This window comes from Temnothorax nylanderi, unplaced genomic scaffold (assembly GCF_030848795.1).
Source record: "Temnothorax nylanderi isolate EJ_2023f unplaced genomic scaffold, tnyl_v1.0 TNYL_tig0101_pilon, whole genome shotgun sequence".
In the NCBI taxonomy this organism is placed as follows: Eukaryota; Metazoa; Arthropoda; class Insecta; order Hymenoptera; family Formicidae; genus Temnothorax; species Temnothorax nylanderi.
In genome coordinates this window covers 671,723-699,069 of record NW_027249163.1, presented here as the reverse complement: position 1 = coordinate 699,069, position 27,347 = coordinate 671,723, and the positions used below count along the sequence as shown (strand labels likewise).

Sequence of the window (27,347 nt, the reverse complement as noted above, 5' to 3'; positions counted from 1 at the left end):
TCGGTGCAGACCAATCTCTTGGCCACTTGCATATATCGTCGTGTTGTACGGCATACCGCGAAGCTAACGTGCGTAAAATCCGTCGGCGATTATCCTTGTTGCTCTCGGTATATCTGCGCCAGCGCACGTGCTTTGTTCTGCAAATACTTTTTGTCATTTATACATTTCTGTCAAGAAGAAAGTAGAAAGGAGACTGCGCTTTGTAACCTCTAATCCAGTTTGCTGATCTTGGTGTCCTTGAAACCAAAATTTCCCGCAGTTCCTCGTCCACGTGTAACGCGCCGTTCACGTTCACTTCGGCACGTAAAATGGATGACGTTCCTATTCGTGTTTAACGTTGCGCTTCAACTTGTTTGACGAATTTTAATTCCGTCGCGGTCTGCAACGACGAGTAATCGGTAAGAGTTCGAAGGCAAGCTTTCCTAACATGATCGTAAATCGTAATCCAATTATCTGCCTGCGCTTTCAATTATATCTCGAGATGAATTAGAGCAGATATTAGATACTAATTTTCAACAGGTGTCATACATACATACATCACTGATGTCCATGTGACTTGAATGACTTGCTTTGCCACGTTCCGTAACGCGCATATGCGCGCATTTTCTATAGTAAACGTTACGTATACTATAGATAAATGCGCGCATATTCGCGTTACGGAACGCTGGGACAGTCATTATAGATTTTCACATATATATTTCGATTTGTTGGTAAAATCGTAATTATTTTATATTGGTTATATCCACTTGGATATAGAAGTCGTGGACCATTGGATAATCAGGATACTCGAGGACTCGAGGATAATCCGGGATAATCGAAGAATGCCGCGTGACGTGTGTATTTATATATATATATTAGGATAAAACTTTTATTCATCGAGTCAATTTCCATCGTTATCGATCTCTTTACCGCTTGTTGCTTGTTACCGTGTCCACGCCGTCCACGGATCCAAGGGACAGATCATAGATGCCGCTAGTTGGCGAAGGTTGTGACAGTGGCGAACTGGTGATCCCTGGATTCCCTGGAATCCCTGGGCAAAATGGCGAATAAATATGGCGAATGGCGATTGGCGATGACGGCGACTCAGTGTCCTCAGTGAGCATGAGTGGAGCAATGAGCATCAGCGAGAGATTATCGTCAGTGTTTTCTCGATGAATGTCTCGATGAAAGTAGTCTGAAAGCGATCGCAAATGTGATACGCGCCGCGATAATAGTAATAACGTACAGAATGCAAACTGCGCGTTTTTATTGCCATCTTGTTTGGAGCGTTTGGTGTTTCTTCCAAGGTGATAACGCGTGCTTGATTACGCCACATTAGGCGATTTTTGGCGATCATTTGGTATGGTTTGGTACATATACCAAAGTTGCGCTATCGGTGGTTTCTATTGGTTCTGGTGCAGTTTGGTACCCTTTGGTTGCTTATACCAGAGTCACGCCAAACATCGCCTATTGTAGAACACGTTTCCCGTTCTTGTCTTGCTGTCAGCTGTCAGCTGTCACCTGTCACCTGTCACGTTCTGTTACATCGATATTTCCTTTATTTCCTGTCTACTTCCTTCGTCAGCCTCCGCGTTGTACAGTCTAAAGGAGAAGGAAGTCTTCTCCTTTATAGATTAAGAACTGTCAATTGCTTGCGACAGGCGAGACATCGTAGACACGTAGCGTTATCGTATTTTCAATTTTCAATTCTCAATTCTCAATCGTATGTGTGTGCTTTTTTTTCTCAGTTACTGCCAAGGACTATATTAAACTGTCACACGATGGACCAGTTGTGCTGGGTGGGACGATCACTTTTAGAGCGGATTTGTACAGAGAGGACGGCCAGCGACCAAGAGGGACTTTCAGATACAAATGGGCTGACGATTCGTTAATGAGACATGAATATCAGGTTATAATTAAATCACGATGATATATAATTGCGTTATACACAGTTGTTTTATTTATCCTTTGGCATAAAAGATTCTTGAATTTAGAGCTACATTAATATCTAATAATATTATTATTTAATTTTGTGACTTTTCATGGATCCGTTTACTTGTTTTTTCATATTGATATTGTAAATTGTTATTTTTTATATAAACATTTCTACATTTTTACATTGCGTAACCTTTTAGAGCAAAGATACATCAAATACAACAACATTTTGGAGCATAAGTTATCCACGCAAAGGTACATTCCTGGAAGTTATATGGTGGAGTTAGAAGTTTCCTATCTCAGCTTTTCAATTTTGTGGATATTTGATGCAAGTGCTCGTATCGAGTTCGAGATTTCTGGTAACCTTTGTTGAGAAAATTTCTCTTGCTGCTTCTCTTCTTCAAATGTCACGTCTTATCGTTGTCATCATTTAATTTCAGAATGTCTCAATGGCAATGTAACGATAAAACAGGCTAATAAAACCATAACAGGAGAATACGTTTCCTCTACAAACGAGACGAAACTAATGATAGGCATGCGTAAGGGAGATTATGACTTTATAACGCAAGAGGCAACAGCGATATCGACGTATTGGTTTATCGACTGCAAGTATTACGGTCAGACAAATGATTTCGCTTTCGTTTATAATTTTACCAGTCCTGGCGTAACGCACGAAATAGGAGCTTTAGTGATCGCTTCGTACGATCTGCCAACGACCACAACCACGTTGACACCTACAACTACGGCCGTACCTGCTAACGTGACAACAATCGCGCCAAATGCTACTACGGCAAATTCCAATGGGACTCGTGTTACAGCGGTAACATTACCAATACCTGTTACGAGTGCAAAACCATCGATAAAGCCTACGCCAACTGTGCTTCCAATTGACACAAGTACAATAGATGCTGGCAACATATCGTTGCCGTACATTTGCTCAAACACATCTCTTATTCTACCGGATCCTAACAAAACGTATGGATACTTTTCTAAGAAGATCCATGTTCGTGGTTAGTATATGCAATTAATATTTTATTATAGAGGACAAATCATTCTGAATATACTTTTATGTGTGAATCTAATCTATAATTTTTCAATTTTTCAATAAATGTCTTTAGCTCCCGTGTCAATATCTCAGTGGGAGGTACGAATTGGATCCAACCATGGGACATGCTATCTTTGAACGTGACTTGCAAGGGGTCAGGTCCGTTTTCCAAGTGTCTTCAATTTCACCGTGGCAAGTATAACGCAACGGGAAATGAAACGTGTGACAATATGGAACACTTGTACTTTTGCAATTTTTCCATCGTCCATTATTCCTCGAGCCCAGTGTCTACACAATATTAATCATATTGAACAACGAAGTTAGTACGCAAATTTATCCACTAACGATAAACATTTACAAAGGTAAATTTCTATTAGCGATGTATTTATCAAATTTACCAAATTTCCTTATTATAATTTATAGACACGATTACAATAATATTTGCATTTAACATTCTTACAGTTACGACAAAACCGCAGTTATCGGTTATCATAGTGCCAGTCTCTTGCTCAGTTGTCGCTGTGGTGCTGATAGTGTTCGGCGTGGCGTATTACATCCAAAGCAGAGCAAGATTCACGATAGAAGTCGCAGATTTTGATTTTGGGCAAAGTAATCCAGAGATGGAGTACAAAACGTTTACGGAACGCTTACGCGACTCGTTTAATAACACTGTAAGACCTGGCAGCAAACGGCTAAGCGTACGCTATTATGGCAGCATGAATCACTGAAATGTACAGGCTGTGCGAAGCTATGTGACCTCTATCGCCATCTAATCTTTCCGTTACCTTTAAATGCAGTATGATCTATTTTTTTTTCGTTTCATCTTTTGGTTAATCTTAATATGCTTAACTTTTATTTTCTTATCGCAGATTTAGTCTAATGGGGGAGGGGGGGTGGGGGAGAAATGGTTAGAACGACTAATACGAAATTTTTTCAATGACAGACAACTTTCTTCCGCTTTTGATCGCAAATTTCTATCGATTTGTATCGATCGGCTAGTAACTAATATATAAACTATGTTTATTGTAGGGATATAAACCACTAAGCAATCCACAAACACTTCAGTGATGCGTGAACGAGAAGCAATGTTCTTAAAAACGACACTAAACTATAATAAAAGTTTTGTGAGGAACGAGCGGAAACGAGTAATGCGCCAAGCAGAAATATCCATTGGCAAATTCGACGACACTACTAATGAAGAGGTCTATCGAATGTTGTGTGGTAATAAATATTGGGCAAATTCGTTTAATGAAGATAAACAGCGATTGTGAAAAGAAAGGAAGAAGACAACGTTGCACGATAATTAATCAACTAGCGAATGATCAAATCGAGATTGTACATAGATGAGGAAGTTACGATGTATATATAGGCTGTGAATATAGTACGCAACGATATATTAGAGTCGCTCTTAACATGATACACGGGAGAACTTTATATTTTTTTAAAAAACCGCAACAGGAGTTATCTCAACTTACACATCCCATTTTATAATTCGTCATGCGTTATTCTCAATTGTTTATTGTTTATTAGCGATTGTATATGTTTCGCACGTACGGGATACAATAGTTATGAGTTTAAGAAAAAAACAATAGTAAGTAAAGTACACTTTATTAACTTGTCTAACATTTTTACACACATGTCACATATATACGCACACGCGTATACATAGAAGTTGCTAATATGAAGAGGCTTTATTGAAAAGCAGAGTAAAATCAGGGTCGTACTAAGAAATTTTTTAAATATTACATTGTATTTATTATTTGTTAACAAGTAGATTTTTCAAGAGATTTCGATCTGAATAGAATCGTTTTAGAAATTTAGATTGTTTTAGAAATTCATTTATAGATGAAGCATGAACTACTATGAACACGTTATGAGACGTTATAAGCTAGAAGAATTCTGGAAATGTAATAATCGCATTATTGTGGCGTAAGAGTAATTATCTGCTATATCTTTAATAAAGACAAGTGTTAATGGACGGATAAGTGTTATGCTGTTGCCGTTTCTGCATTATCGTTATTGGGGGATTGTGATGGTATTATCGATACGTTACATCGAGCTCGTCGCAGTTATATAACTTGTTAAATTATTGTAATAATATTGTATTATATCATTAAAATAGTATCCCAATTTTGATATATAAGACATGATGTAAACAGGTAAAACAGCTTTGTAATCGGGCATTAAACTATCGATCGATATAGCGATTTTGATCAAGATTGAAATACTTTTATGTTACTTTACATTTTGTAAAGATATATTTATCTCTACTTTTCGTTTTTTTTTCTCTCTTCCATGTTAACACCGGCAATAGATTTTCGAACTATCGGAAGCCATGTATCAATACTGTAGCATTGGCCGCGTTCAGCAGACGCCAGACACGACACAACTGTTGAGTGAGCGCACAGTGATTCTTAATATGATTGGTTCTTGCCTTTGGTTCTTTTCCGGATCCAAGTGCAAGAACCAATCATAATGAGCGCTCACTCAACAGTTGTGTTTTCTGAACGCGGCCATTGGTACACGGCTTCCGATAGGTTAAAAATTTATATTCTGTTGGAGTGAATTTTGGAACGCAGATACTTCATACCGTGATGAGAGAGATGGCTAGAGGAGCTGATGGCTCTTCCAGGCCTCCACCTCCTCTCAGGCTGCTCGGGATGTCCCTCGTGTTCCCTCGATGCGAAGCTGATCTTCTTCCCGCGTGGATATTCTCTGTAACATAAAAATAATCGAATCGATTAGGTAATTGTCACGCGCATTGAACATTTTATTCGTTATTCAGATTAATACACATTTAAATTACTTCTTCGCAAAAAGGTCTCTACGTTACAATCAGCTTGAATCAAATTTTTCTATAATTATTTCTTTTTACTAATTTATATTTCGAAACACGGTTTAATGTAGCAACTAAATAAAACTAAATGAAAAGAGAGATTCTATAATATCTTTAGAAAAAATAAAAAGTAACACTTACCAGAAGTGTTGGTACGCCGATGACCGATGCCTATCCTAGGCCTCCTCCTCCTCTCAGGCTGCTTGGAATGTCAGCTACGCAGGATTCCCTCGCTGCTCCGATATCACCTTCTGCGTCGTTATTTTCTGAAACATTCAAATGAACGATTCGATTAAGTAAAGACAGAAGAACTAGAAAATTTGTGAACATAAATGACATAGTACGTAAAAATCAATTACACTCACCACTTTCTTTCAGGCTGTTCCGGCCGCAAAATCCACCTCCACCTCCGGGTCAGATAGGAGTCTCGAGCCACATTGAGACTCGTGGCAATGCAGTGTGACTTCATCCCTTAAGCAAGAAAAATCAAGAAGCATTTCAGCTATATTGCATTAATTTTACAACGTTTTTGCAATATAGTCGAAATGTTTCTTGACTCTTCTCGCTTAATGGAAATGTAATTGCTGAAAGGAATTAAAAATTATTCCCTACGTTTTAACTAAGTAGCTTTTTTTTTTTTTTTTTACGTGGTGGAAATCTTCCATCACTGGAATCCCCACGACGTCCTGGAGGCAACCCGTCAGCAGTGGCAACCAGTCACGGTGGCTATGCCACCGATCGGGGAGCACCACTGGTCGGGGAGTGCCTCCATTCTTCCGGGGTTTGAGTGACCAGTGACCCCCCTTTCGGGGGGAAGACCCCCCCTTCCCCGGGGCGGGGCGGGGGGAGTGCCGGATTCTGCGGAGAGCAGAACATTAAAGTTCCGCCATTTCCCCGCAGCCTACCGGCTAAAACCACCACGAGTGACCCTAACAGAGGATTTATTTATTACACGCTCACTACTGGAGAAAAGCGTGATGTCGCCGAAGGCAGACAGGAGGAGGATTTACTTTTTACACGCTCACTACTGGAGAAAAGCGTGATGTCGCCGAAGGCAGACAGGAGGAGGATTTACTTTTTACACGCTCACTACTGGAGAAAAGCGTGATGTCGCCGAAGGCAGACAGGAGGAGGATTTACTTATTACACGCTCACTACTGGAGAAAAGCGTGATGTCGCCGAAGGCAGACAGGAGGAGGATTTACTTTTTACACGCTCACTACTGGAGAAAAGCGTGATGTCGCCGAAGGCAGACAGGAGGAGGATTTACTTATTACACGCTCACTACTGGAGAAAAGCGTGATGTCGCCGAAGGCAGACAGGAGGAGGATTTACTTTTTACACGCTCACTACTGGAGAAAAGCGTGATGTCGCCGAAGGCAGACAGGAGGAGGATTTACTTTTTACACGCTCACTACTGGAGAAAAGCGTGATGTCGCCGAAGGCAGACAGGAGGAGGATTTACTTTTTACACGCTCACTACTGGAGAAAAGCGTGATGTCGCCGAAGGCAGACAGGAGGAGGATTTACTTTTTACACGCTCACTACTGGAGAAAAGCGTGATGTCGCCGAAGGCAGACAGGAGGAGGATTTACTTATTACACGCTCACTACTGGAGAAAAGCGTGATGTCGCCGAAGGCAGACAGGAGGAGGATTTACTTTTTACACGCTCACTACTGGAGAAAAGCGTGATGTCGCCGAAGGCAGACAGGAGGAGGATTTACTTATTACACGCTCACTACTGGAGAAAAGCGTGATGTCGCCGAAGGCAGACAGGAGGAGGATTTACTTTTTACACGCTCACTACTGGAGAAAAGCGTGATGTCGCCGAAGGCAGACAGGAGGAGGATTTACTTTTTACACGCTCACTACTGGAGAAAAGCGTGATGTCGCCGAAGGCAGACAGGAGGAGGATTTACTTTTTACACGCTCACTACTGGAGAAAAGCGTGATGTCGCCGAAGGCAGACAGGAGGAGGATTTACTTATTACACGCTCACTACTGGAGAAAAGCGTGATGTCGCCGAAGGCAGACAGGAGGAGGATTTACTTTTTACACGCTCACTACTGGAGAAAAGCGTGATGTCGCCGAAGGCAGACAGGAGGAGGATTTACTTATTACACGCTCACTACTGGAGAAAAGCGTGATGTCGCCGAAGGCAGACAGGAGGAGGATTTACTTTTTACACGCTCACTACTGGAGAAAAGCGTGATGTCGCCGAAGGCAGACAGGAGGAGGATTTACTTTTTACACGCTCACTACTGGAGAAAAGCGTGATGTCGCCGAAGGCAGACAGGAGGAGGATTTACTTATTACACGCTCACTACTGGAGAAAAGCGTGATGTCGCCGAAGGCAGACAGGAGGAGGATTTACTTATTACACGCTCACTACTGGAGAAAAGCGTGATGTCGCCGAAGGCAGACAGGAGGAGGATTTACTTATTACACGCTCACTACTGGAGAAAAGCGTGATGTCGCCGAAGGCAGACAGGAGGAGGATTTACTTATTACACGCTCACTACTGGAGAAAAGCGTGATGTCGCCGAAGGCAGACAGGAGGAGGATTTACTTTTTACACGCTCACTACTGGAGAAAAGCGTGATGTCGCCGAAGGCAGACAGGAGGAGGATTTACTTATTACACGCTCACTACTGGAGAAAAGCGTGATGTCGCCGAAGGCAGACAGGAGGAGGATTTACTTATTACACGCTCACTACTGGAGAAAAGCGTGATGTCGCCGAAGGCAGACAGAAGGAGGATTTACTTTTTACACGCTCACTACTGGAGAAAAGCGTGATGTCGCCGAAGGCAGACAGGAGGAGGATTTACTTATTACACGCTCACTACTGGAGAAAAGCGTGATGTCGCCGAAGGCAGACCCTTAGGAGGATTTACTTATTACACGCTCACTACTGGAGAAAAGCGTGATGTCGCCGAAGGCAGACAGGAGGAGGATTTACTTTTTACACGCTCACTACTGGAGAAAAGCGTGATGTCGCCGAAGGCAGACAGGAGGAGGATTTACTTATTACACGCTCACTACTGGAGAAAAGCGTGATGTCGCCGAAGGCAGACAGGAGGAGGATTTACTTTTTACACGCTCACTACTGGAGAAAAGCGTGATGTCGCCGAAGGCAGACAGGAGGAGGATTTACTTATTACACGCTCACTACTGGAGAAAAGCGTGATGTCGCCGAAGGCAGACAGGAGGAGGATTTACTTTTTACACGCTCACTACTGGAGAAAAGCGTGATGTCGCCGAAGGCAGACCCTTAGGAGGATTTACTTATTACACGCTCACTACTGGAGAAAAGCGTGATGTCGCCGAAGGCAGACAGGAGGAGGATTTACTTTTTACACGCTCACTACTGGAGAAAAGCGTGATGTCGCCGAAGGCAGACAGGAGGAGGATTTACTTATTACACGCTCACTACTGGAGAAAAGCGTGATGTCGCCGAAGGCAGACAGGAGGAGGATTTACTTTTTACACGCTCACTACTGGAGAAAAGCGTGATGTCGCCGAAGGCAGACAGGAGGAGGATTTACTTATTACACGCTCACTACTGGAGAAAAGCGTGATGTCGCCGAAGGCAGACAGGAGGAGGATTTACTTTTTACACGCTCACTACTGGAGAAAAGCGTGATGTCGCCGAAGGCAGACAGGAGGAGGATTTACTTATTACACGCTCACTACTGGAGAAAAGCGTGATGTCGCCGAAGGCAGACAGGAGGAGGATTTACTTATTACACGCTCACTACTGGAGAAAAGCGTGATGTCGCCGAAGGCAGACAGGAGGAGGATTTACTTTTTACACGCTCACTACTGTAGAAAAGCGTGATGTCGCCGAAGGCAGACAGGAGGAGGATTTACTTATTACACGCTCACTACTGGAGAAAAGCGTGATGTCGCCGAAGGCAGACCCTTAGGAGGATTTACTTATTACACGCTCACTACTGAGAAAAGCGTGGTGTCGTTCCGCAGACAACGCGACGCGATTTCTTACACGCTTAACGTTCTAAGCGTGGTGTCGTTCCGCAGACAACGCGACGCGGGAGTCTGGGTGGCCGAAGCCAACGACAGACTCCTAAGCAGGGCAGCCGGACCCCCGGTTTTCTGTCAGGGTTTTCCTTCCCTTAGGTCGGTTAGGAGAGCCTAAGCTCCTCCCTCACGGCTCCGACCAGCCGAGCGGACTTTTTATAGAGGCCGCTTACCTCGCGAGTCCTTAAAAGGACTCCCCGGTCCACGACAGACCCGTAGGGCTGCCGTAGATTGCGGTACTGGTGTGCTCGGGTACTCCGGGTGCGCAAAACCCGTAGTGGAGGGCTCCCCCGTGCCTCTAAAGGGTCCGGGAGGACTCCCCCCACCCCCTGGAGGGAAGATTTATTACACGCTTAACTTTATCAGCGTGATGTCTTTAGCAGACAAAATTTTTTACACGCTTAATTTTTTTCAAGCGTGATGTCTTTTGCAGACAAGATTTTTTACACGCTTAACTTTATAAGCGTGATGTCATTCATAGACAAGATTTTTTACACGCTTAACTTTATAAGCGTGACGTCGTTTATAGACAAGATTTTTTACACGCTTAATTTTTTCGAGCGTAATGTCATGAGTGCCGGATTCTGCAGAGAGCAGAACATTAAAGTTCCGCCATTTCCCCGCAGCCTACCGGCTAAAACCACCACGAGTGACCGTAACACCGCGTCGAGCGAGCAAGGGGGGAAGTCGCGCCGCGTGTCACTGCCGCCGGTAGACAACGCGCCTATTTATACGGTCGAGCGAGCAGGGGGGGAGGTCGCGCCGCGTGTCACTGCCGCCGGTAGACAACGCGCCGATTTATACGGTCGAGCGAGCAGGGGGGGAGGTCGCGCCGCGTGTCACTGCCGCCGGTAGACAACGCGCCGATTTATACGGTCGAGCGAGCAGGGGGGGAGGTCGCGCCGCGTGTCACAGCGCCGGTAGATGATTATAATGTTGCGGTTGATTACGAATCGTTGCGATCGTTAATAAGCGCGCGTTAATCATATCGGAAAAAAATAAACAACTACGTTGGATCGTTAATAAAATCTTAATTAAGTGACTTAATTTTGCTTTTAATTTTACAATGATACGCGTAATTAATGTATTCGTCCAAGAATTAATACACAGCAGCAATGGAAAGTAAAACAGAATTATATTATCAAGAAATGAAAGAATTTTATGTTAATCGCGTTCTAATAAAAATCGTCGTGATTATATCTTCCCGGAAGAGGAGAACGAGCGAATATAATTTTTCTAGCTCTACCGGGAATCGAACCCGGGACCTTTGGCTCAATAGACCAGTGCGCTGTCTACTAGGCCATGCTCGTCCTCAATAAAATATACACAGAGAAAAAATAATGTTGTATCAACAGCATTAGTCTAATTGGAAATAATCTTGTTTTATTTCATTAAAACAAAAGCATAATGTATTGAATTAACAAGATTATTTCCAATTAGACTCAGGCTGTTGATACAACATTATTTTTTTCTCCGTGTATATTTGCCAAATTTAAATAATTGCCTATAAATTTCAGGCGACTGGTATACTTCGCATGTTCTGCGATACAAATAACATTAGATGCATTAATAAATAATGCATCGACATAACGTATGTGCTTATGGATGCATTCTCCCGTAAGCACAATAAATCGATAAATAATGATGATGCTCCAGGATTAATTATTTAGCCTAGTCTGATCTAGTCTATCCATTTTAGAGCAACGAATTTGTAAGAAGTCGCATTTATCTATAGTACTATTATGTGGATACAATACATAAATATATCTAATATAGGTCTCACAAATTCGTTACCCCATACTATTGTAAAAAATTCGTCACTCACCGATCCGATGCGCAACGGGCGGAGTAATTCGGCCACGTAACTACGATGATACTGTAACAAAAACGAAAGATATAAATTAAAGAGGCGCTGAAAATGATAAATGTTTCAAAAAATACACATAATTTTACGCGCATCTAAATTCGTCTTTCAATTAGATTCACTGATATAATTATCTATTTTCCGGAAAAAATATTTACAAAAATAAATTTTTATAAAATTTTAAATAATTTCTTTTTTTCTAATTAGTTTTAGCTTATCGAAATAAAACTCCGAATAAATGAGGAAAAACTATTAATTTTATGCAGATAAAAGATGATACTTACCCCAAGGTTGCTCCGCCGGGGCCCGATGTCTCTCTCAGACCTCCTCCTCCTCTCAGGACGTCAGGCTTCCTCCTCTCATCGCGCACAGGACACTCGCGAGAAACACTCGCGGATAATAAACTACAATCGCGCGCGGACTAATTTCATTAAAAGTCTTTCTCGCGCGATACTGTACGGCACTCCCGTTTAAAAAAGTCCTTTAGTCCGATTATACTTGAACGGCACTCCCGAAGCAAACGCGACGAACCGGCTGCGGTTCGTTTATTCAATTAAATCGGCGGACGAGGGTACGTTAGCTTCCCCGTCTTTGAATTTTTATCCAAGCAGAACAAGAGTTTTGCTTGGGTAAAATCCTCGTACTGGGTACTGGGCCTTCCCACCTCGCCAAGGTCGTACCCATGGGAAGGAAGTACTTTACTCTGTAGTAATATAAAAACAGGTAACATAGATTGATTAAACAAAACCACAATTAAGATTGAATATCGTATGCACATTACGCCGCGGTATCGAGCACGTAAATCTCGCGAAGGTAAGTACTATTAATGCATGCTTTGCACGATAAGGAGTCGCGATTATACGCGGCACGAAATACACGAGTCACAAAAATAAGAAATATTCACGAACGAGCGTTGTATCGTTGTATCACAGCGTGCTATTTACTTGAATCATTTACTTGAATCACGATACGATTTCACGTTGTCACTCGGCCCTCTTTCCGCTCTTCGAAAAGAATCGGGGATAATCGCACGACAATTCCGGCACAGCACACAGCACGTTCAAAGCACGACACGATTCGAGATATGCCGCGTAAATGAATGCCACGCACATTCGATGGTCCAGCGACATATGGCGGCCCGGGCCGGGACGAGCGATTATCGCCCGCGAATATCACGACGAAACTACAAATCACTCACGACACGTCACGACTCGCAATTGCCGTACGAGGTACCTTCGCCTCGACGCCCTCGACATCTCCGTCTCGAGCGAGCGACACATTAATTCATTCACGACACTTGATACACACTTGATGCAAATTATTGAGCGCCTCGTCGATTATTCCCGCGAAACGAGGAGCAGGAATGCCAATCGCACGAACGAGCGCGCGTTCCGAATCAGCACCCACGGCACGGAGCACAAACACTTGACACCTGTTCGAAATTTATCGGGAGAATGACTGATTGTGAGTAATATCCGCAGGTGAGGGTACTCCGAGCGTCGGCAAAACAAGTATCAAGGCTGTCTCGCCGATGGAAATGATCGTCCGCGCGCCGACTTTGCACGTACGTTGCTGCGAAATCGGCGGACTCATTCAACGGTCGCGGTCGCGGTATTGCGACTGCCAAGGCCGAGGCCGAGGTGCCGACTGCCGAGTGCCGCGTGCCGCGTGCCTCGCCGACGCGCGCCGGCGGGCGGCGAGAGCGGCCGAACGTGATTCGGCATTCGGCCGGATTCGAAGGCTCCCGGCTCGACTCGCCGCGCGGCGCGGCGCGCACGCAAGTAATTAATACGTTAACGCGGCGGTCGCGGCGAGACGTTGTTGCTCGTGTAATTTCTTTTTCGTGAACGAAAAGAAATCCTCACAGGTTACAGTGTGTGTGTGTGTGTGTGTGTGTGTGTGTGTTGCAAGTTGAATGTACGCCGAATATTCTGTATTCTGTTTCTTCTCGTGTCGACTGCAACGTCTGCAACGAGTGGGATGGCCGAAAGGACGCCCGTACGTCGTATCACCCTCCCGTTCCTCCCGGCTGTGATTTGACGGGTCTCCTGCAATGTGCCGTGATCGGTAAGTGAATTGTGCATGAGAGACAAATGATTCGAAGCGCGACACATCCGAATCTTTAATAGAATCGTTGTCCCGCGTGTCGCAGTGAGACGATAACCTCGGAATTCGTGTCGTGTCTCTTGCCTCCGTTTCGATTTCTACTTCGCGAATGAGTGAATCGCGTGGAAAGACGCTTCGGTGAATAGCTCGAATCTCTCACTAAGCACGGGAATTAATAATCTATTAAGTAATTAAAGAGAATGATCGCGCGTTTGTTTACAAATGTTTCAAATTTATTTGTATGTGCTCCTAATCTAACTTTGTAGAAAATTAACATTAATATGTTCGTAAATCGATCGTTTGTAAAAATTTCGTCGCGATCGTTCTTGCAGCGCGGTGATCGCGCATACCATAAATTCCATAAAAGACGATAAACCGTCGTCAAGATACTTAAAAATTATAAAACATTCCCTGTTGCTTGTTCCCCAAATATTATTCGTTTTGCTTACAAAATTGTCCATAAAGGCCTATATTGTCTCGTATTCGGATCTTTAAATTGATAGGAGATACATATATCTTTTATTTGAAATAACTCAGACAACATACATGTCCAAAAGCGGGTCTTTCAGATGTCTTACGAAAAGATGGCTAAAAGACGTCTAAAAGACGTCTTATGTCCCGATTTTGGATATTGTGCTGTCTGGGAAGTGTGAAAGTGAAAGAAGAGAAAAAGTGAGAGAGGGAGAGATGAGGGCTATTAGATATTTAACATATAATATAAATATTTAAAATAAGTTAATATTTATCGATTCATGTAAGATATTCTCGATTGTAATTGGTCGAGGATCAGTTTAATATTTATATCTTACATGTATCGATAAATGTTAACTTATTTTATATATTTATATTATCTGTATGTTTAATATCTAATAGTGTGATAGCCCTCTCTCCCTCTCACACTTTTTCTCTTTCCGACACTGCCGATAAAACATCATTCTAGTGCGCGTCCGTGCTACATCGCAAATGTTATGAAATCTATATATATATATATATATATATATACAACAAAATGATGTTTTATCGGCAGTATCGGAAAATGAACGTGGCTACGTAATACCAATTTCGATAATGGATGTACTGGCGGTAGTGTACAGGGGCTTTCGACGGTCCCAGGAAAAAGGCCGGGATGGCCTCTCTCAGGCTTCGTCAGTGACAGCTCTATGTGCCCAAATTTTTAATTTTTTTTCGTTTTGGAAGTTAAAACCGATCTAGCCCTCTACATTTTTGTGCGTACTTTAATTCTAGACCAAATTTTTGCAATTCCGTAAAGCCAATTAAAAGTGGTTTTGTTTTAACTAGGATCCCCTTAAGGGGCTTTATGCCATAAGTGGGGTAACTAAAATCTATAGTTTACGTCACATATACTATAGCATTTTAATGAACTTAATAGAGTGAATTTTGGAACGCAGATACTTCATACCGTGATGAGAGAGATGGCTAGAGGGGGTTGGAGGGGGAGGGGGGAGGGAATATCAACATGGCGACTTGTGCGGTAAATTGGGTTAGTCGCGCCCTTTCGGTCGCGGTCGCGGTCGCGATCGCATGGTGAACGTTTGTTGACGTTGACGTTGACGTTGACGTTGACGTTGACGTTGACGCGCGCCGTGCGTGTGACTCGAGGATCTCGAGGCTCTCGGGGGCTCGAGGTCGAGGGTCGTTTGTCGGTGCAGTTGCGAAGACGTCGAGGACGCGCGTCCTCCCGCCTCTGCACGTGGTGCTGTGTGGTGTAAGGTGTTGTGTGGTGCTGTGGCTGTGACCTGTGACCGCGGCGCGGCGTGACGCGACACGACACGGCCACGATGTCGGTCAGCTACGCTAGGATGAAATCGTGCCACGAGGCATCGTCGCCAACGTCGCCAACGTCGCCGACAACGCCGACGTCGCCGACCTCGCCAACGTCGTCGCCGACGACTACGCCAAGTAACGCGCCCAGGCGTGCCGGCGACGAGGAGGATTGGCGGATGCAGCTGGCGTTCTGCAAGCCCCGTCACAACGCCACGATCGAATACGTCAATTGTATCAGTCAGACTTGGCGCATGAAGGAGCGGGTACGTACATACGTACGTACTACACGCGACGTTCCGCGATCGCTGATCGCTACGACGCGACGTTTCATCTCGGAGAGGGAGAGGGAGAGAGAGAGAGAGAGAGAGAGAAACGAGAGCGCGAATGAAGCTATGTGATCGCGTATGTATATACATGTGCTTTTTTCTCTTCAGATGAAAACGGTGAGCGTCGCTCTGGTATTGTGCCTAAACGTTGGCGTTGACCCCCCGGACATCGTCAAGACGCAGCCATGCGCTCGCCTCGAATGCTGGATAGGTAACTGAATTAAATAGCCTTCCTAGTTTATTTACATTCCTCCTTCTCTATCGTTATCGTTATCGTTATGTAATTGCGATTTTAAGGTTAGGTTAGGTTGTTAGGTATGTGTGTCCCGCGGTGTGCCGAGTGCCGAGTGATTCGACTGGAGCAGCTAGAGCTAGACCGCGATATACATACAATACGGAATGATGCAATATGCCAACACCAAAAAATTCGAAAAATGAGAAAAAGAATCAAATATTGCGTATAGTATGCATATATCGGCATAGAGACACATTCATAGAAGAAACACTCAAATTTGACACTTTACTTTTTATTTGATATACAAATGTACTAGGATCAATTATAATATAATTGATCCTTTTACCCTAATGTCGTTCTTTTTTTCCAAACTGTGTTTCAAACTCTGTATAGGATATAAAGTAGAATCGTTTTTATTGTTATAACGATAATATTCTAATTACTATAATGTAAAGCAGAAACGTATGTAAAAATCTTATAACATTTATTTATCATACATAAAATGTTTACGTGGAATAAGGCTTTTTTTCTTCCTTATTTGCAAAATAATTGTAAATATTAACTGAATGATGATTGAACAACGTATAAACATATGCAAATTACGACAAATGTATTTTCTTATGTATCTATATAATTCTACGATAAAGTTGAATGCAAAATTTTCAAGACTGACTATCTTTCCAGATCCGTTGTCGGTGAGCCCTCAAAAAGCTCTCGAGACTATAGGTTCGAATTTGCAAAAACAATACGAACGATGGCAGCCAAGAGCCCGCTATAAACAAAGTTTGGATCCAACCGTCGAGGAAGTTAAAAAGTTATGTACGTCTTTAAGGCGAAATGCCAAAGAAGAAAGAGTTTTGTTTCACTATAACGGTCATGGAGTGCCCAAACCTACTACTAATGGTGAAATATGGGTATTTAATAGGGTCAGTACAGACTCGGTATAAATAAATGAATTTATGTCCGTCGTATCTGATGCAATTCGGGTTTATATTAACAACGTTGCTTTTATCCACTTTTACAGACATATACACAATACATTCCATTGTCGGTGTACGATTTGCAGACTTGGATGGGTGCGCCTAGTATTTATGTATACGATTGTTCCAATGCGGGTATTATAGTAGAATCTTTCCAGCAATTTGCCGACCAACATGAAAAGGAGTACGAGGTAAAAATGATGTGTATAAATTTCTTTAATTAAAAATTCTAAATATTAATAAAGAGTGTAAATGTAATTATTGAGCGAGATTATGCGTTACAGATGGAAAAGCAGCAAAATCGCGCGACCGGGGTGACATGTCCTGCAGCACCATGTTATAAAAATTGTATTCAATTAGCAGCATGTGCGGCTAATCAGATTTTACCTATGAATCCGAATCTACCTGCAGATATATTTACTTCGTGTCTCACTACACCCATAAAAATTGCAATACGCTGGTAAGAATTTTTAAAAATAATGGGACTGTTTTCTATTGCTACACTAGTTTGAGAAGTGTGCATATACATCGAAGCGTGAGAAACGTACTAAGAGACTCGCGCTTTAGTGTATGTACAGTTCTGGAACTAGTATAGTCAGTGCAGCAATAGAAAACAGACCGAATATACACTTAATACATGTATGTATATATGTGTACGTGTGCGTGTGTGTACACACACACACGCACACTCACACCCACGTGCAATACATTTTTTGTTTTACATAGGTTTGCAATGCAGCCCACATCCAAATTAGTTCCCAACATATCGCTTGATCTCATTGACAAGTAAGATTATGTCAAATTTTTATTAAATTTTATTGTTCTGTAGAGAGAAACTAGTCTATAAATATCTTTATATATACATGTTCTAGAATTCCTGGGCAATTGACCGATAGAAGAACAATGCTAGGCGAGCTTAATTGGATATTTACCGCCATTACCGACACGATAGCGTGGAATACCTTACCAAGAGGTAAGAGATTTCAGCTACAAGTTTATTAACGCAAATTGAAAGTATGATTAAAATAATTATAAAAATGTCTTACAGATTTGTTTCAAAGATTATTTAGACAAGATTTATTGGTTGCCAGTCTCTTCAGAAATTTCTTGCTAGCAGAGAGGATACTTCGTTCTTACGATTGCACGCCAGTTTCTTCCCCAAAATTACCACCAACTTATCAGGTAAATTGATTCGTTATCCCTAAAAATAACGTATAAATGTATTTCTTTGCTGTAACGTTTAAATGTGCCAAAATTTTGAATTATTATTTCTTGCTTTTAAATTTGGAATAAAACTAATATTTTCCTGCACACACATTTTTTTTAGCACCGTATGTGGCAAGCTTGGGACATGGCGCTTGATCTGTGCTTGGCACAATTGCCAACGGTTCTGGAAAATGAAGACCGATACGTGCATTCGTCATTCTTTGAAGATCAACTCACAGCTTTCCAAGTATGGCTCAACTTAGGATCGAAAAATCGCAGTCCGCCTGAGCAGCTTCCAATTGTCCTCCAAGTGCTATTGAGTCAAGTTCATAGACTGAGAGCGCTAGAGCTGCTAGGGCGTTTCCTTGACCTTGGTCCGTGGGCTGTGAACTTAGCACTTAGCGTCGGCATCTTTCCGTATGTTTTAAAATTATTACAAAGCAACGCCAGAGAACTTCGACCCCTGCTTGTTTTTATATGGGCAAAAATTCTAGCGGTGGATAATGTGAGTCCTATATTTTTGTATTATTATTCATTATGCATATAATGTGACACACTATTCCTCATATATAACAATTCTAATTTTAGATGTGATTCTCAATTGCAGACTTGCCAAGCAGACCTTGTACGCGATGGTGGTCATAAATATTTCTTGTCCGTGCTGCAGGACACTTCTATCCCGGTAGCTTATATATTATACTTAATGTTATTCGGTAACTAAGCCCGGACTACAACGGCTAAAGTTTCTCGTAACGAAAGTATGTTTGATAATGATTCCAGAGTGAGCACAGAACATTAGCTGCGTTTGTATTGGCCAGTATCGTAAACGATTATCGGCCGGGTCAAGTGGCTGCAAATCAAGGGAATCTCGTTTCGATATGTTTGGAACAATTAGGAGATACAAATTCTTTGCTACGGCAATGGCTTTGCTTGTGCCTAGCGCGGCTTTGGCATAATTTCGATAAAGCGAGATGGTGCGGCGTCAGGGACATTGCTCATGAAAAATTATTCACCTTATTAAAGGATCCCGTCCCAGAGGTTACACGATACTATATATATATGTGCACACGCGCACGCACACACACACACACACACACACACACACACACACACACACACACACACACACACAAACTCTATAATAATTGCATATATTTATAAATTTGCAGAATTAGACTTGTATGTATATAGATAATTGTGATTTATATCAATTTATTTTACAGTTACTTTATAACGCCATTTTATAGCGCAAAAAAGGAGTTTATATAATTTTTTAAATTTCTAATATAAATTTAATATGATTGCGATAACGAGCCAGAAAGCTTATGGCAGTTTTATTATAACGTTACGTATCAATTTCGTAATTTTAAAGAAATGTTGTTTGATACAGGTCCGGGCAGCTAGTGTGTACGCATTGGGCACATTTATAAACAGTGTTACGACCAGAAGCGAGCACGCGAATAATATCGATCAAATTATCGCTATGACACTTATCAATACAGTTTCTCACGATATGTGTCCATTGGTTAGAAAAGTAAGTCAGGATTGCAATATGGAATTGGTAAACATAGACAAATTACTGACAAATTGTTACGAAATTTTTTATGCAGGAATTGGTTGTGGCTCTCCAATGGATGGTGCTACATTTTGAAAATTCCTTCGTTACGCTAGCTATGGCCGAGGAGAACAGTCGGAAGGATCTCGTCGTAGAAACTCTATCCCCATTCAGTGGTATGAGACGCATTAACTCGCGCGACAGATTGAAGATGTTATCCCCTAACAATACATACACCGTAGATACGACCGATGGGTTTGGACCGCAGGATCGCATCAAAAGAGTATCGTCTTCGTCGTCCATTAGTAGTCTAGGTAAGGAGTGCCGATTTTCGAGAAAAGTCGAAAATCAATTAATACTTTCTGTCTGAGCACTGGATCGAACAGTTATTTGCATTGATTCTTTCGTGTGTCAGGTAATAATTGGGAGTTCGTGAGGAAACCTTGCGAGTCACTTGGTAATAATGATTGGAAGTTTCATAGCATGTTCATGTACCTATAGTTTATTATTATGCTTTTTGTTTTTGCAACTGTGCAATTTCTGATAGAGTGCTTTTTGCACAAGCTTTGTATATAATAGCGACATTTATCCTTTTTTTTTCTTTCTTATTAAAATAAATCTTATTAAAATAAAGGATAACGACGTTTCGTGAATTTTATCAAATTGTTCATCGTAGGTCACAGTTCTCTTGGGAACTTACCGAGTCTCTCCTATGGTAGTGTATATATGAAATTATGGCATGGATTGTGCAATCTCGACAACGATCCTCATCCGGTAGTCAGTGCTATGTCTCAAAAAATTACCAATCATATTCGTAACAAGGTATTAATATCTAACTTGTGTCACTTAAAACTCGGCTGTAAAGTTTTCGTTATATAGAACGTCATTAAAAATTTCAGGTAAAAGCATCGTCCATCCCTAAGGAAGTAGTTGAAACGAAAATCTCCTCGTCATTGTCTCTCCCGCCGTCTCCGTCAAATCGGACTGGTTATTTGAGGTCAGTCAAGATTTACCTTATATAAGACTTAATCTCTATCTTATCTCTAACTCTAACAATTATTTTTACGTATTAACAATAGCAAAGGAGAATCACCACCACCGACTGTCAACTCTGGAACGGATCTCTTGCGTTCTTCGAGAGTTCTATCGCACAGTAGTCGGTCGAGGAAACCTGTTCCTAATACGGTAAGAATCGATTGTTCTTTTTTTTTTATCTCTTTCTAAACCGTTAACTTTTGTAACCGATCCAAGACAGCAAAGTAATGACGTACAAACATAAATCGTTTAAATTTTATTTTTAAAGTTACAATAAATTAAAAAAATATTCCAAGTAACTAGAAATATTGACATATAATGAAAAATCATCCACTTATAATTTTAGATATCCGAAGAGACGGACGAAGCACCTGGAGCTAAAACTCCATTGACCACCTCCCAATTTGTTGAGTGGAGTTGCGCGCAGTTTGCTCAGCCCGTTAGTCTAGAGGACGAAATGGACGATGTAGAGAGCAGACCATATCTCGAGCGAGAATGGCGGTAAGAAACTTTTATATATGTATATAAAAGTCTCTACTAAAATGCTAGTTCTCTAATTATAAAATGAGCTTTGCGTTTTTACATAAAATGTTATACATGATCGTTGCAGATTTATACGTAACGCGAAGCAAAGACAAGACGCAAGGGAGGAACAATTACGCGCGCCGCAAAATAAGATGGAATCGCAAGTGTGTCACGCGAGGTGTTCCCAGGCACCTCAAGTTCTGGTTTTTCATCCATTCGAACCACATTTGGCCGTGGCGCTGAAAGATTGTTTCGGGTATTTGAATTTTCTGTCACCGTAATAAATAATTGATATCTAAAATACAATAAATAAGCATTTAACGTACATACGAAAAGGATGTTTTAATTAACATTTATTAAAAATTCTTTCAGCATATGGGATTATCAGAGCGGCACAAAATTGACTTATTGCACAAGTTACGGAAACAAAGTAAAATCGCGCATCACGGCACTTGAATTCATCAACTCTCACGACTTGACTCTGCTGATGGCAGGTTCCGACGACGGTTCCGTACAAATCTGGAAGAATTACAGTGGCACGATAAGTCGCGATCCGATTTTACTCACAGCTTGGCAGGCGCTGGCAGACGTGCAACCCGCAACAAAGACTTCTAGTGGTACATATCAGCGAGCATGTTTAAGACTCGGTTGTAAATTTACTTCTAGAATGCCTAGAATATAACCGCTGTTTTAGCTTCTTACATCTTTTTAGCTTTTTACATTATATTTACTCAAAAATAATTCTGTATACTTCCGTACAGTATACTTATATTCAGTATTGTAGCGAATAATAGTCAATAATATATACCTATTGACAGTGACAGCACGACTCGTCACAAAATGGGAACAGAAATCGCTCACTCTAGCGGTAACGGGCGATGTCCGCATTGTAAGGCTCTGGGATGCGGAAACTGAATTGAAGAAGCAAGATATTCCAACAGGCGCCGATTGTTGTACCACATGCATCGACGTTGACGGCACAGGTTGGTTGTTTAAAGAAGAGATATTTTCTATCCTCACATTACGAGACATTTTATATTTTATATATTACTGTATATCGTTTTTTGTTACGCCAGTAACAATGTAAAATGAGCATCCTGTCCATCTAAAAATGTTTTCTGCAAAATTTTTCAGGTGCAATAATGGCACTGGGCTGTGGCGATGGATCAGTTCGACTCTTGGATCGAAGATTACCTCCGGCAGAGGCAAGAGTTATGACTTGGAGGGAACACACCGGTTGGGTGTTGGGCACATTTTTAAGACAATCCGAAGGAGCCGCACCGCAATTGTTCACCGGATCCTCCACAGGCGACATAAAAATCTTTGATCTTAGGAAACATTCCTCCGTGAACACGATTCAAATAACACCGGGCATCGCGGCATTGACTGTGCACGAAATAGCTGATGTTTTCGCCTGGTAAGCGCGATTAACTTGATCTTTTTCTAGTTATATTAGTATTATTTGTGTGTCTATAGCTTGTGTGTGTGTCAATATGACCATTGTAGATTTTATTAGCTGTAATTCCCGATATTATTTTAATGACGATATCTCTCGTGTTGTCTTGAATTATAGAAAGATATGTTTTTGTTTTAGTGGCACCACAAATCATTGCATCAGCGTCTACAATACATCGGGACAACATCTCAATACGATAAAATTTCACGAAGGATTTATGGGTACGCGCCTCAGTCCGGTAAGCTGTCTGAATTTTCATCCATATCGCGTATCTTTGGCGGCCGGCTTCGTGGACAGTACCTTCACGGTATACGAGCCACGTAGATGACTATTAGAGATGGAACTCGTGTAAGAGCCTTGTAGAATTTTGTAAATTTATAAAAGCGCTATATATATATATTTTTCCTTTTTTTTGTTTGCGTCCGTCCTTGCGCGAACGCTGTTGCGATATTATCGACGAAATTAAGGCTTTTTGTCCTCGGTGTTTCCGCGAGAGAAACACAGAATAATTCCTATGACGATGATAAAGTAGCCTCCCTTTTCCTGCTATTTTTTCTAGCTTCTCGTTAGAAAATCGATAATCTGGTTGCTATCACGCGCAAAAGATCGAGAGAAGACGTAGTTGTAGCTTTTGTGATAAAAGTGAGAGACCGGCGGTTAACCAAAGTATTTCGAGGCGACCAAAGAATGAGATACGATTAACCATCTTGGTACGATTTTTGCGCATAAGATAGCGACTGTCGACAGAACTTTGGTGTACCGGGAAATGCTGATGCATAATTGCATAATAATATATGTACATTGTGATAAAAGGTTAAGGCGAGTTTGTGTAAGCGAGAGAAAGATTAACGTTTAACGAAAACTTTACGAAAACTGTACGGTGAGATAAACTCATCTATTGTGCCATGTAATATCTTTTCCTACTGCAGCAGAATTAAGCTGTTTCCATACAGATTTTGATGTAACAAAGATATTTTAATTACCGAACCGAGCACGATGTGGCTGTGTAAATACGGCTCGCGTTATATGCATTTTTATAAACTACGTGAGTGACAATTGTTGCTAGAGTATACGCTATTGTTTGTCGACATAATATTATCATCTTTCGTTTTTAAATATTACTTCTATCATCGTGTTCCTGACCAATAAAACAATGTAGTTCCGTTTTGAACAATTTTAGCCATTACCAATATCGTACAAAGCTTTGCTTAAATAAGTATAATTTTGTAAGCGGTAAGATTTTGACGAAGAACATATTTGTTACGTTTATATGTTTATTCGCGTGGCAATATTAGATATAAACTGTATGTATATGTGCAATATTTATAGATCGATCGTCGTCTAGATATATCGATCTAGATACACAACAGCACAGCAGAAATTGCAAAATATATTTATAAAGCTTAAAAAGAAAAAAAAACGCGAAAATTATGGAGGGAGAGAGCGGAAAGCGCATATTTTTTTACATAAATATGCAACTTTCTAACAAAATTATACTTATTATCTATATAAGTTTATTTTACAAAAGCATTTAATTGTAAATGTTTAATTGTACACATTGCGGCTACAACGAAGCGTGTATCGTTCGAATTTTTACCTCTCAAGAGCCATTAGGAAAAAAAATCTAACCATCTTACACATGTTTTATTAAGAATTATGTAAAATATTTAGAGATTACCGCAATTCTTCCCTCTGATGCATCAAACGGTATGTAGCAAAATTATTAGAAAATATTAACGACTGCATCTGCGATCGCAGTTGCGCAATTGCATTGTCGAAAAATAACGACAAGGTCGTTAATTTATTTTAAACAATATGATTATTTAGCAATTATGTTATTAATATACTAGCTTGTTCCGTTTAACTCTCGGTGGAAGCTGCTGCCGTTTTCGCGAAAAATGTATATATGCCGATATTTACGGGGACAGAAAGAGAGGGAGAGAGAGAAAAAAAGAAAGAGCAATTTAGCTTCTTTACGGTGCGTACTATATAGGACAAGTTATTGCTAAGCTAGGAGAGTACAAGTAGAGCACGTTGATGTTATACGAGCAAAAATCGGTTATATTAATATGTAATGATAAATACATTGTAAATACGTAAATACATAAATACGTAATAGGAAACTCTCGCCGTAGAAATAGGGAGGAGGTGCGAGAAGTGCACAGATAGCTTTGTATCACTTAATATTAAACGATAATTTTGTTATTGATACGTTGCCGTAATTTATGGCATGTGTGATAAAGTGACGGGGATCGATGGATTTGCATACGGTATTGTAACCGATCACAGATTTGTATAGATATGTAGATGCAATACGTAGTGCTAGATGTACTTAATCGCTCACCGTCGATTGTGGAAAGAAATCCATACGTTTCTCTCTTTTTTTTTCTTTTGCTTTTTCTTTTTATCAAAACGATTTGTTCGTTCTACATTTCGCTACTAACGAATTTGGGCGTTAACATTATCCATTGCGCGATTATTTCGATAAACGCTATCTATTTTTTTAGTACGTTCCACTGTGCCTGTGCCTGCTAAATTAGTCGTTTGACTCCCGTTTTTGCCAGTAGCAAACAAGTTTTGCAAGTGAATTTTTCAGTCATTTCAATTATAATAGAATAATAGAACTAAAAATGAGGGCAAAAATAGAGTAGCAGTAAATGATGCTTCAGTCAGGAACCCTTTTTAGCATTTTAAGCTATGTTGCCGCGGAAATGTTGCTATGGAAAAAAACATATCTTGGTTGATTTTAAAGGAAAATGCTATTAATTGTAAGTACTAAAGTAAAGTGAATAACGAGAAAGATTGATTTGAAAATTTTGCTACGGTTATGTAATAGCTATAAATTTTTAAGTTTAAACTTTCGAGAGAAGAGGAGACGGCATGGAGGAGGCATGGAGGAGACATGGACGCGAGATTAGAGTGAACAATATTAATTTTAGCGCCATCAGAGATTAGCAATACATTGCGTTGCAGCCAACGCTACAAAAACATAATTATTACCCTAAATTGCAAAAAAATTTGAATAGTTGTAATTCTATAGTCTCGTGTCCGTGCCTCCACGAATAACCTTTTCTTCCCGTAAATTTTAGTTATAGTTACATTAATTTTCACATTTAGTTATATGCCATATGCATATAAATGTGGACTTGAAAACACGGATTTAAAAAGGTTTACCTATTTCGTTTTATCGTTTATTCGCGTAGCGATGGCAGACTGGTTCTGAAAAAGCGATTTCCAATTCCATTCCGGAATCTTGAGATCTAAATAAGACGTAAGAAACCAAACACCAGTATAATTTCGGCAAGTTCAATCTCTAAACTCTAAACGTCTAAACACTGGTAAAGCTTTAGCTTTCGTTTTCTCCTTGTAGCCCTCTAACTGAAAATTATGATTAGATGTGTCAGTAGCGAGAAATCGAAGAAATCCTTTCCTTCTTTTGCACCGTTATGATACATACGTCTTTTGCAACAAATTGGTTTATCGCGTTCTTTCGAAATATCAACTCGGCGAAATTATACCGATCGATATCTTTTTTCGGTAAATGTAAATATAATATAATGCAAAATAGTTGCTTGCACGATAGCTGCTCTACTCTATGTACGGATATAACTCGACGGATCGCGCCGTCATTATTATTATTATTATTATTATTATATACCAATGTATATCGTTAGCTAGCAATAATATATAGGTATATAATCGCGCTAAGGATTCGCAGACACTTAGGGGATAAGGCTGGAGAAAAGGCGAGAATACCAAGTATCAATGATTTTGGCACCGTATGCTATTGTACATTCGTGTAATTATGTAATTGCCTCGTAGTAAAATACAATATGATGACGTTACTTGTGCCGATCTTGTGTAAATAACATAAATTCGTAACTTTCATTTTTCTTTTTCGTATATTTCCTGTATTCTTAATAATCTTAATCATCGTATTCCGCAGATCCCGCTCACAATCAGACGTCGATGTCGTCGATACACTTGCCGTTCGTCGCTCCATCGCGTCCAGTGTAGAATCAGGGTAGAATCAACATAGAATCAGCGGGCGGAACGATCCTACCGATCGGCGAACATTTTTCGCCGTGACGTGGAATTGGCCGCTATCAGCGATCGTAAACGTGACGCTAATCCACGCTGTTCTAACGTATTTTTTTTCAGCTCACGTTCCGGACACGTACCCGACTGACCCGACTCGTCTCGTTGCGCGTAAGACAGGTGCCTCGAGAGCAACATAATTCAATAGTTTGCACGAGAACGATAATGCACCTTACGCTAATATAGGTGCGTCATCGTTCGCGTCGCATTAATCATATCGTTTAGGCTCGTTCTTTTGCCCTCGCCCTCGCCTCCCTTATTCACGTTGCACCGCGGCAAGTCTCGCTAACAATAAGTTGACCTCGTATTCTCTCGCTTGACCGCAAGGCGCGGGCGTTGTC

At 41.0% G+C, this 27,347-nt stretch overlaps 1 protein-coding gene, 1 long non-coding RNA gene and 1 pseudogene across 5 annotated transcripts; 2 read left to right on the top strand and 1 right to left on the bottom strand.

Moving 5' to 3' along the window:
* The first annotated feature begins 1,133 nt into the window (after nt 1–1,133).
* Nucleotides 1,134–4,937, top strand: LOC139775591 (uncharacterized; annotated as a pseudogene).
* On the bottom strand, nt 4,549–12,779 carry LOC139775599 (uncharacterized). Its single transcript, XR_011718879.1, has 5 exons — nt 11,984–12,779; nt 11,661–11,711; nt 6,161–6,266; nt 5,937–6,061; nt 4,549–5,674 (listed from the first exon to the last, which is right to left on the bottom strand). It is a non-coding gene; the product is annotated as an uncharacterized lncRNA (long non-coding RNA).
* Nucleotides 12,780–13,405: 626 nt separating this feature from the next.
* On the top strand, nt 13,406–26,753 carry Raptor (regulatory associated protein of MTOR complex 1). Of its 4 annotated transcripts, none has more exons than XM_071711668.1 (23): nt 13,406–13,766; nt 16,025–16,127; nt 16,836–17,077; nt 17,176–17,322; nt 17,416–17,591; nt 17,858–17,917; nt 18,004–18,104; nt 18,180–18,313; nt 18,459–18,842; nt 18,945–19,019; nt 19,118–19,375; nt 19,728–19,871; nt 19,948–20,206; nt 20,308–20,349; nt 20,569–20,714; nt 20,792–20,889; nt 20,972–21,077; nt 21,274–21,428; nt 21,538–21,708; nt 21,825–22,069; nt 22,271–22,435; nt 22,587–22,869; nt 23,047–26,753. In XM_071711668.1, the coding sequence occupies exons 2-23, from the start codon at nt 16,025–16,027 to the stop codon at nt 23,234–23,236; spliced, it is 3,684 nt and encodes a 1,227-aa protein (XP_071567769.1). In that variant the 5' UTR covers nt 13,406–13,766; the 3' UTR covers nt 23,237–26,753. The 4 variants fall into 4 exon arrangements, with proteins under 4 accessions (XP_071567769.1, XP_071567766.1, XP_071567767.1 ...); XM_071711665.1 differs by lacking the exon at nt 13,406–13,766 and adding an exon at nt 15,262–15,865; XM_071711666.1 differs by lacking the exon at nt 13,406–13,766 and adding an exon at nt 15,263–15,853.
* Nucleotides 26,754–27,347: the final 594 nt, after the last annotated feature.

Bases quoted from the DNA above. Each gene is read 5' to 3' on its own strand.
- Raptor (XM_071711665.1), top strand. From the start codon at position 15,605: ATGTCGGTCAGCTACGCTAGGATGAAATCGTGCCACGAGGCATCGTCG. The intron at 17,918-18,003 runs GTAAGATTATGT...TACATGTTCTAG, and splicing joins TCGCTTGATCTCATTGACAA to AATTCCTGGGCAATTGACCG. The intron at 20,715-20,791 runs GTATTAATATCT...TAAAAATTTCAG, and splicing joins CCAATCATATTCGTAACAAG to GTAAAAGCATCGTCCATCCC.